Source organism: Sander lucioperca, chromosome 16, assembly GCF_008315115.2.
Source record: "Sander lucioperca isolate FBNREF2018 chromosome 16, SLUC_FBN_1.2, whole genome shotgun sequence".
NCBI classification, from domain to species: domain Eukaryota; kingdom Metazoa; phylum Chordata; class Actinopteri; order Perciformes; family Percidae; genus Sander; species Sander lucioperca.
Genome location: NC_050188.1, coordinates 2,423,122 through 2,432,409, shown reverse-complemented (window position 1 = coordinate 2,432,409; position 9,288 = coordinate 2,423,122). Strand labels below are relative to the sequence as shown.

Here is a 9,288-nt window from a genome sequence, read left to right as displayed (position 1 = left end):
TCTCTCACTCCATCGTACAATACAGAGCAGTCAGTCTCAGCTCCTCTCCCTCTGTTACACTGCCTGTAGGTCATCTAAACATGTTTCCCCTATGTCTCACCTTCATAGTACATGGAGAACCATTTTAAATACATGAAGCCTCCAGTATTAGGCTAGTGACGGACATGGAGTATCTAAATATATTAAATATGATATTAAACTACTGCAACCCTTAAATGTGTTTGGGAAAGAGATTTGGGTACTTTTTCGATGAACCTCAAGCAGCTCGAAAAGTTAGAAATAGGCGCAGATCTACATCACTAGATAAGGTGATAGATTGGTTTAAAACTTGCATGATTGGTCCACACTTACATCTCAATACCTTGTTCTTAAAACTTAAAAACTGTTCGTACTGTGGTCATTAATGTATGAAGTATATTTTTTTGATGGTGTCCTGAAGCTTATTGTTAAAGGTGAACCCTTTCCATCAGGCTTCTCCTGTTTAAGATACTTCCTGGTTAATTTAATTATCCCCTCTCTATATACTGGCAAATTATGAATGTAACGTCACATCACTGTAATTTTATTGTGAATGACATGATCAATACATCATATTGTACAGTATATCCTATTCATGTGACAAATAAAATTGATTGATTGATCGACTTTAGCATCTTTTATTTGTTCAAACAGCTGACACACGTGGTTTACAATTTTTGCCATGAATGCATTGGTATCTTTATTGTTACAGTAGTAGCTGGAGCATTAATAATTTGCAATGCTAAAGCATGATATATCGACAGCTCTGATCACATAAATTCCACGGCCACACAAAAGTAGGGATTTCCGATCCCAGAGGTTTGCAGTGACGTCAGTTTGATTTGAAAGTTTATTATCCCATTTTATTGTACTCATTAATATTTCATATTCAATTGTTTCCCTTTTTTGAGATCAAATTCCTTGGGGTGTAGAATTGACGTTTCCATTTAAATCTCTCCGTGCGCACAAAACCTTCAAGCTCTTTCCTGACACACTCAGCAGCCTTCTGTCTGTTCTCCTCTGTGCACGTCTCAGATGATGGGGCTGCTTGCTCTCGAACTTCTTCAACATTTGTAAGCAAGTTGCTCACACTTTCAGCTTCTGCACAGTTGCCATAGGGAAATTCCTGATGTTCATTTGTTTTCAAACCAAACTAATTCCTGCATGATCTACAAGGGGGCCTTTTCTCTTTTTTCAAAGAGGTTAAACGCCTGGCACCTGACGTGTCAGTGTCATGTGCCCTTTGATGCTACCGGGGAAAATCAACAATTATTAATAGAGTCAGTGTTTATTTTTAACATAAGCAAAAGGTTCTCAAAAGGTGGAGGAGGATGGGACTTGAAGGTTGTGCCAAACAAACGAAAGTAATATAACAAAACACTACGTAACACACAGGGCTGTGTATTGGCAAGAATCTGGTGATACGATACGTATCACGATACATGGGTCATGATTCAATATATTTCGATACTGTGCGTAAGGCGATATATTGGGATTATAATTTAGAAAAACCAATATTTAAAAAAAGACATGATGTGCATAAAAGTCAAAGAAGTTTACTTTAGGTAAAACAATTCAGTACACAGAAAATCAAACTGCCAGTTTGGGATTGTGGTTCTTAGTGAGCAAATTTTTATATGCTAAAGTTCAGCCATAGCTACATTGTTAGCTTCTAGCAAAAAAAGTCAGGCACTGCTAGGCAAGGACTCTATTCAATTCAATTCAATTTTATTTATAGTATCAAATCATAACAAGAGTTATCTCGAGACACTTTACAGATAGAGTCGGTCTAGACCAAACTCTGTACTCTGTACTTCTAGTGGTGCGTCTCAGCATAGCCATCTAGCGGTAGGGGGTTTAAACACAACATAAACGTGAACCACTGTCTTACATGAATATGTTTGCACATAAACTAAAAAAATAAATCTATATTGCGTTTTTGAAAATCAATATAGTATGCTAAATAAAATATTGCGATACTCAAGTGTATCGATTTTTTTCTTACACCCCTAGTAACACAAGAGAATGTATCACAATAACAAATATTTGTCTCGCAAGCAATCTGTTAAATATTGCATGGTAAATATTGGATTGAGATCTGGTGCCTGTGAAGGCCAAAGCATAACATAACTCGCATCATTTTCAAAATGAAAACCTTTGACCTTGACCCCTTATTGCGTGCATTAAATAAACTGCATTCAACACTAATTCATTCAGGTTTTTACCTTCAACCGGTCATCAGTCTGTATGATTCATCATCAATCGTGCTTAGACTGAATACCACTGAGTCATTATTTGATTAAAACAGATACACTAGATCAGGCTATTATTAAAAGAACCACAGAACAAATTATATAGTGTATGTATGTACTTGTGGGTTTTTTTGCACATATGAGGCAGCAAACAGTACAAAAACCAAAAAGCATCAGCTGTAGACTCCTAAGAGGGGACGAAGAGAGAGAGAGAGAGATGGGGAGAGAAATTAGATGGCATATTAGATTGCTAAAGAAATAAATGAGTGTGACAAAGAAATTAAAGGTGTGACCTTAATCTTTACCCTGCAGCAAAGACTAAGAGACCAACCTGTGGTGTGTTTGGTGGATTTGAGATTCTTCAGGAGTTCAGACTTTTTTGACATCACCAGTTTATGATGCTCTTCGTCCAGCCTCCTCCCCACATCGCTGTTCCTCACCTCTGCCCAGTCCTCCTCGGTCTACACACAACAGACAATATCAAACATGTTATCAGTGCTCACAGGTGATCAATCATCAGGGTCAACAATCACAAAGCCTTCTTTGTTCCCACAAGCTTAACTGTAACTGCTCACCACATCTTTGAAGGCCTCTCCTTTGTAATAGCTCTTAGATGCTGGATACTCTATTCCCACGTGAAGTAGCTGTTCCAGACTTGAAGCCACCAAATGCAGCTCCTCTTCCTCTCCATCGTAGGCATACACTTGTGCGTCCTCGCAGCAGATCATCAGAACGAGCTCGTCACACGGGCACGAGGTTCCCTCCACTACACCTATAACCTGCATGCGTACTTTCTCAGGAAGGTAGAAATTTCCCCACCCGTTCACCTCGTTATATTTCCCTCTGTACATGGTGTCTTCCAGGTCTCCTATCATGAATTTGGCACCACTTGGATTGATTAAGGATACCGTCTTGTGTTTATTCTCGGACACAAAGTCTGACGCCATTTTTTGGGGGTCTGCACCTGCAACACATACCAGACAGGATTAAAAATGGAGAATATTTATCAGCAAAGTTTTATGATGTGTGAGGCAGTCATGTGTGTAGTCTACCTCTTTCTCTGCTGATTCGCTCAAGCATAGACAACTGCAGATCGTCTGCTGGCCTGAAAAGGTAGAAAAGTCAATCAATCAACATTTATTTTTAATAGCCCTTTACAGCAACCAGCAGGTATCCAAAGTGCTTTACATCAATGACCAAGAATAAAAACATAACATACAGATCAAATCTGAAAATAATACATAAAAGCTGGAGGAAGGAAGGAAAATGTCACAGCACTAACCCTAACCCTAACCCACTATGTATTAAATCCATTCTAAATAAATACGTTTTGAGGTTAGATTAAAAAAATAAGATACGTCTGTAATAGTGCGAATGTCAGGAAACCTGTTCCAAAAAGCGCAATCACCCCACAGTTTGTACCTCGAGTGAGTTTACAACAACAGAGCTGAAAGAAGAGCTGATATTGACAGCAGTATTCACTGAAGCACTTTAGGAAGAATATACTGTAGTGATGATGACCATAGGAAAAAATATAGCCTACATATAAAAAAAGCAAACTGGTGCCTTGGCTCAGGATAATCCCCCCGCTGACATCAGACAGTCTGACGCAGTTAAAAACTTTATATCTAAAACTCATCTTTTCACCCCAAGTTTGTTATTTATTCATATGGTGACTCAGCACTCCTGTACCTTAACATTAACCTCCCAGTGAGTCGGTCTCAGTCAATGTACAGCACTTTTTGCCAGAGTAAATTACATTTCACATCACAAGAATTCTCCTTGACTTTCTGAAAATCACAGCACCACACTTTCCGTTTGTATGCCTCTGTCTCTCTTACTCTCTCTTTTTTTTTTAGGGATGTTCCTCTTCACTGAATCCATCGGCCATCTTGTTAGCTTATCTATTATGTCTATTATTCTCTCCCCTTCCTGCCTCCTGTCTGTACTTTTTTTTCCAACAAAGGCTATACAATTATTAAGATGTACTTGTCTCCCTTATGTCATTCATTGCTCTTTTAAACCTCCCAGAACAGAAAACTGGTTCTTACATGGGGATCACTGAAACATCCGCCATTCTGGCTCTCTGTCACCTAGAAAACAAAATTAGTTTTGTTAAAAGTAGTGGTAGAAAAATCCCTGAGTAACCCTTACTCAAGAACTGAATGTACTAATACTAAAATGGAATAATAGCACAGATTCTGGACTCTTTTTATGTTATTAACAAAAGACAAAACACTTATATATATATATAAAACCGTATATAATATACACTTATATATTTATAAACGCAAAATATTTGCAAAATATACGGACTTACACGCAAAATATTTGCGCAAATAAATGATTAGGCCATTTTTTTGTGTGAATATTTGTAAAATAATATATTTCTGGATTTCCGTAGCCTATAATCCCATTGTTTATGTTTTCACAAATTTAATAAAAGTTGTATAAATAGGTATGATAGGAATAATAGGAATATTTCGTGATATACAAACATAACATTATTATTATTATATAAGCCTTATTATCATCATCATAAAACATAGCCTACGCTAAGATACACAGTGCGTATAATGCTGCCTGCGTCACAAGGAATCAGCAGAAACATAATTGCCCTTGCATTTCTTCTTTTATCTTTCATCCCAAACGTGAAACTATAACAATAATCACATTTTAGAATGTTAAATTTGAAAACAATGTTTAGTAAACTACGCAAAAGGCACAACACAGTATTAGACTAGCCCTTGTTGTTTTCCATAATCAACGTTATTGTTGCAAACTGTTTTAATCGCAATAGCCTACTTAGCACTGAAATAGATATATCGAAAGCGTGAGAACAATCCACATCAAACAAACTAAAATAATAGTAGGCTAGTTACCTTAGCTAGGAAGTCGACTGAAACCTTTGCTCTCCTCACGGAAATATGACAACAACGGCAACGTTCACTCCCTAGTCATGTGCTGCATTCAAGTGCGCATCAAATGTTGCACACATAATAGCAACGCAAGTAATACGTTGGCCTCAAATTCCCTTGGACAGGAACTATGGGCAGTACCGGGTATATTACAAACAGGAGCTCTGTCGTACCGATAATTTTCGGTATGTTTTTTTTACAAAATCAGCATTATAAACATGCAAAGATTGAGGAGCAAAAGAAAGAAGTCGTACGTCCCCCATTTCACTAATTTAAATGCAAAGCCTAAATATCACCCTCCATTTCCAAAACAACACTTTTGTGTAAATCGTGGCTTTCTTGTTGTTGTGTTTACAACCACCACTTAAGCTGTTTATGTGTTGGGTTGATTCTACTAGAATAATATCGATATTGCATAGTGTCTGTGAAGGCAACAAATAATGTGACGCAGACGTTCTGACCTGGCTGCCCAGTGCATATTTTACAGTTTTGCGTCATATTAAGCTTACTTTCTCGAACGCTTTGAGATATTAGATAATTTTAACAATGAATAGCTTTATTAGGATGCCCATGTAACAATATAAACCCAAGACTGACTGCGCATGCGTACTGTATAAGCGGAAGCCGTATGTGCGCCAAGCGGAAGCTGTAACGTCCTTTCTGCTCCCGGACTGCCATCATGGTGAGCTCGCCATGAGAGTTTTAGCATTTCAATGTCGAATTTCTTGTTATATATGTCATTGTTCTGGAACAACAAGAGTCATGTGTATTTCTAACACACTCATACGCATATTTGTTAAGTGTTTGATATGGGCATGCAGGTTTATTTTAAGTTTTAACGCTTTGTAAGATGTCGGCTACTGCCCGCACTACAACGTGGTCCATCAGGCTAAGAAGGCCGAGAACTGCTCGGTTAAGCGAACACATTTCACTTGTTTTGTCCGCAGAACAAAGGCTTTTACCCTGCGCTTACGGCGTTTTTCAATTTAAAAACGCTTTATACATTCTGCTCAATATAGTCCTACGGCACACGTAGCGGAAACATTAGCTAGTCGAATGTTATCAGCTGCTGCTGTACAGTGCAATGCTTTAAGTCGGGTAAAGTTAACGTTAGTTCCTCAGCCCCCAAACTTACCTGTTGGGTTGTCGCAGAAATAGTTTATTGTGTGTACGCTTATATTTAGTTGGCTAAAACTGTACTGTACCCAACTGTCCACGTACAATACAGACAGCCTCCTTTTCAACGTTAGGCCTTTCTGATGTGCAGCTCTCTGGTGTCTTCTCAGGTGTTTAAACGCTTCGTTGAGATCGGCCGTGTTGCCTACATCTCTTTCGGACCCCATGCTGGCAAGCTGGTGGCCATCGTAGATGTCATCGACCAAAACAGGGTGAGCTTTCTGTAGGAAAGTGGATTGATCAGTGTTTTGGCCTCACCTTTCGCCTTGTTGATCTAAATTGTTTCACTTGCTCTGTGCTTTTTAGGCTCTTGTTGATGGTCCCTGCACAGGCGTGAAGAGGCAATCCATGCCCTTCAAGTGCATGCAGCTTACAGACTACGTCATCAAAGTCCCTCACAGGTAAATGGAAACACTGGTCAGATTCTTTATAGTAAAATGACTGTGGAAGATTTGATTGCAGTCATGATTCAAGTCCAAATGAACATACCTAAGGATGTTTAATTGCAAATATGTCTGTGTTTTACTCAGACATTTAGTGCTTTTATAAAGTGGAACAGATGCATATTGCAGTAAAGATTTGTCTCTTCTTTTTTTAAAGACAACCACCCATGGTGTACTTACCAAGTTCTACCAGGCTACATACGTTAATCTGTTTTAAAAACATATTTTTTGATATTTTCTGTCATTAATACGGACAACCCAGCTTACCAAAATTAAAAGTACAGTCACAAAATTTCACAAGGTGGTCTATCATTGTAGTCAGGTACATATTTGTGTCCACGCTGTACTGCAAATATGCACGTAAGTGCATCCAGTGTGACCACCTGGAATTCAATACGTCTTGTATTAACAACTGTCCAGTTAACTGTCATCACATCACCTTACACATGGCCAACTTTGAAGGGCCTTATAAGGCCAACATCAACATGATTCTGGTGTATTTTTTATTTATTTTTTTTATTTTTTATTTTTATACTTTATGGTTACATTTAATGATTCCTCTAGAATGAGTACTGACTGTATGTAATGGTTTACAGTGCCCGCCAGAAGTTTGTGAGGAGAGCCTGGGAAAAGGCCGAGGTCAATCAGAAGTGGGCACAAAGCAGCTGGGCCAAGAAGATCGAGGCAAGACAGAAGGTAAAGGCTATATTTCAGTTTCTGGAGATCTTACAATGTTTGATAAATATATACATTACGGTCACATAATCTCAGGAGTAGCAGTTTAATTGTCCTGCTGTCGGATTTCTTGGCTTGGCTTCTATAGCATAGATTATTGTGTTAAAGAGGTGTTAACATTTCTAAAATGTGGCAGTATAGTTGTTTTTTTTTTTATCCATATTGGGTTTTATTGTTTTAATTTGGATGTGAATGCAGTTAAACTTTGTAAACTGTAGGTATAATTTTGCCAGTTTATTACTTGGGAGACATGGGTATACATTTAAAGTTTTTTTTAAGTTGCTTTACACTTGAAATGTTTAATTTACATACCATCCATGACTCTTATAGCCTAGGTAGTTGCTAATGGGTAAATGAAGACATGGGCTCCCATCTCACCTGAGGGAGTTGTCTGAGCAGCTGGGTGGTATTCAGGATACGAAGATGTTTAGATGGTGTGCCGGTTAGGACAATCCAAAACCTGACCAGTGCAGTGGTGGCTAGTGCCTAATGGATTCATTTCATTGCCACGTCAACCAACATGCAATACTGCACATGCTGCTCATTCGTCAATTTACCATAAAGAATGTTTGATAGATCACTGTTAACGACTGAGTTGAGCCTGACCGATCCGGATGTTGTCTTGTTTGTGATCGTTTAGATAGTAATTGATGGTGTAAACATATGACCCATCCTGTGTGAAATGCAGTCTGCCTTTCTTCTGAACATTAAGGTTGTATTTCATAAATCGGTTTCTATTGATGGGGCAGTACTTGTATTGAGGAGATAGCCCACATACTCCACTCCACCAATGAACATGTCCATCCTTCCTAAATCTGAATTCTGGTGTGCTAAGGCGATTCTTAAGGAAACTAAGGTTGTATCCCTGACCTTTTCTTCTTGGTAATCTTTGCAGAGGGCCCAAATGTCTGACTTTGACCGCTACAAGGTGATGAAGGCCAAGAGGATGGTAAGTGCAACAGTCAAATCACTGCATTTAGACAGGGTTGATTCATGCAAGACCAGTAGGCCAGCAGAACAACATATGTTTAATCCTGGATGTTGAGTACAAACAAATGAGGGGAAAACATTTTGATTTTGAGCACACATGTCCTTTGTACATTTCTATGCCTCATTCATTCATTCATTCATTCATTCATTCCTTATTGATGATGTTCATATAATTTTTATTAATTATAAGGTTTCCACTTGTATGAGATGGGTGAGCATAGTTGGTTTAGTATATATACCTTGGTTATAAATATACCCTGACTATTGTCCACCTTGCTGTGTGAGGCTGGCCTTGTACTGCCATTGGATACAGCTCCGTCAAATGTAATCAGTGTCAGTCTTTTCACAAATGGTTGACTAAATTAAAATTAATGTCAGTTTGATTTAATTGTGCCAGTGCCTTAACAATAATAATGCCACTTCAGTTTAAAGGTTTAATTAGTTTAAAATGTAGCAATCCTACAGCAAGTATTTTTAATTAATGCACTTATAATTTCTGTCTCTGCAGAGGAACAAGATCATCAAGCATGAGGTGAAGAAGCTCCAGAAGGAGGCAGCAAAGAAGTGAACAGTTCTCACAAAATAAATCCCCTGTTCAATTGTTCATCCGTGTCTTCTCTTCTTTGCCCACTCGGGAAAACATGCAAGGGCTCAGTTAGAGATGTTTCCACTTCTGGTGTCCTTTTTATTATGCGTAAACTATGAGCTGGTAAATGTCAACTTCCAATGTGTTACATTTTATGGAAACATACAACT

At 38.3% G+C, this 9,288-nt stretch overlaps 2 protein-coding genes and 1 long non-coding RNA gene across 7 annotated transcripts in view; 1 reads left to right on the top strand and 2 right to left on the bottom strand.

Annotated features, from left to right (window-relative positions):
• Window positions 1–2: 2 nt before the first annotated feature.
• Window positions 3–9,288, bottom strand: part of LOC118493459 — a 15,737-nt gene continuing 6,451 nt past the window's right edge. The window contains exon 3 of the long non-coding RNA XR_004895424.1: window positions 3–89. This is a non-coding gene — a long non-coding RNA (uncharacterized LOC118493459). The remainder of the gene's footprint in view (window positions 90–9,288) is intronic.
• LOC116041282 lies at window positions 2,252–5,264 on the bottom strand. 5 transcript variants are annotated; one of them, XM_035993276.1, is made up of 7 exons: window positions 5,153–5,264; window positions 4,322–4,363; window positions 3,323–3,375; window positions 2,846–3,234; window positions 2,602–2,731; window positions 2,400–2,457; window positions 2,252–2,352 (listed from the first exon to the last, which is right to left on the bottom strand). In XM_035993276.1, exons 2-6 carry the CDS (start codon window positions 4,345–4,347, stop codon window positions 2,444–2,446), a joined length of 612 nt encoding a protein of 203 aa, XP_035849169.1. In that variant the 5' UTR covers window positions 4,348–4,363; window positions 5,153–5,264; the 3' UTR covers window positions 2,252–2,352; window positions 2,400–2,443. The 5 variants fall into 5 exon arrangements, with proteins under 5 accessions (XP_035849169.1, XP_031143036.1, XP_031143035.1 ...); XM_031287176.1 differs by having other exon boundaries at window positions 2,252–2,378; window positions 2,433–2,457; XM_031287175.1 differs by having other exon boundaries at window positions 2,252–2,457.
• On the top strand, window positions 5,611–9,136 carry rpl14 (ribosomal protein L14). The gene is made up of 6 exons (XM_031287179.2): window positions 5,611–5,870; window positions 6,475–6,576; window positions 6,671–6,765; window positions 7,404–7,503; window positions 8,438–8,491; window positions 9,041–9,136. The coding sequence occupies exons 1-6, from the start codon at window positions 5,868–5,870 to the stop codon at window positions 9,098–9,100; spliced, it is 414 nt and encodes a 137-aa protein (XP_031143039.1). The 5' UTR covers window positions 5,611–5,867; the 3' UTR covers window positions 9,101–9,136.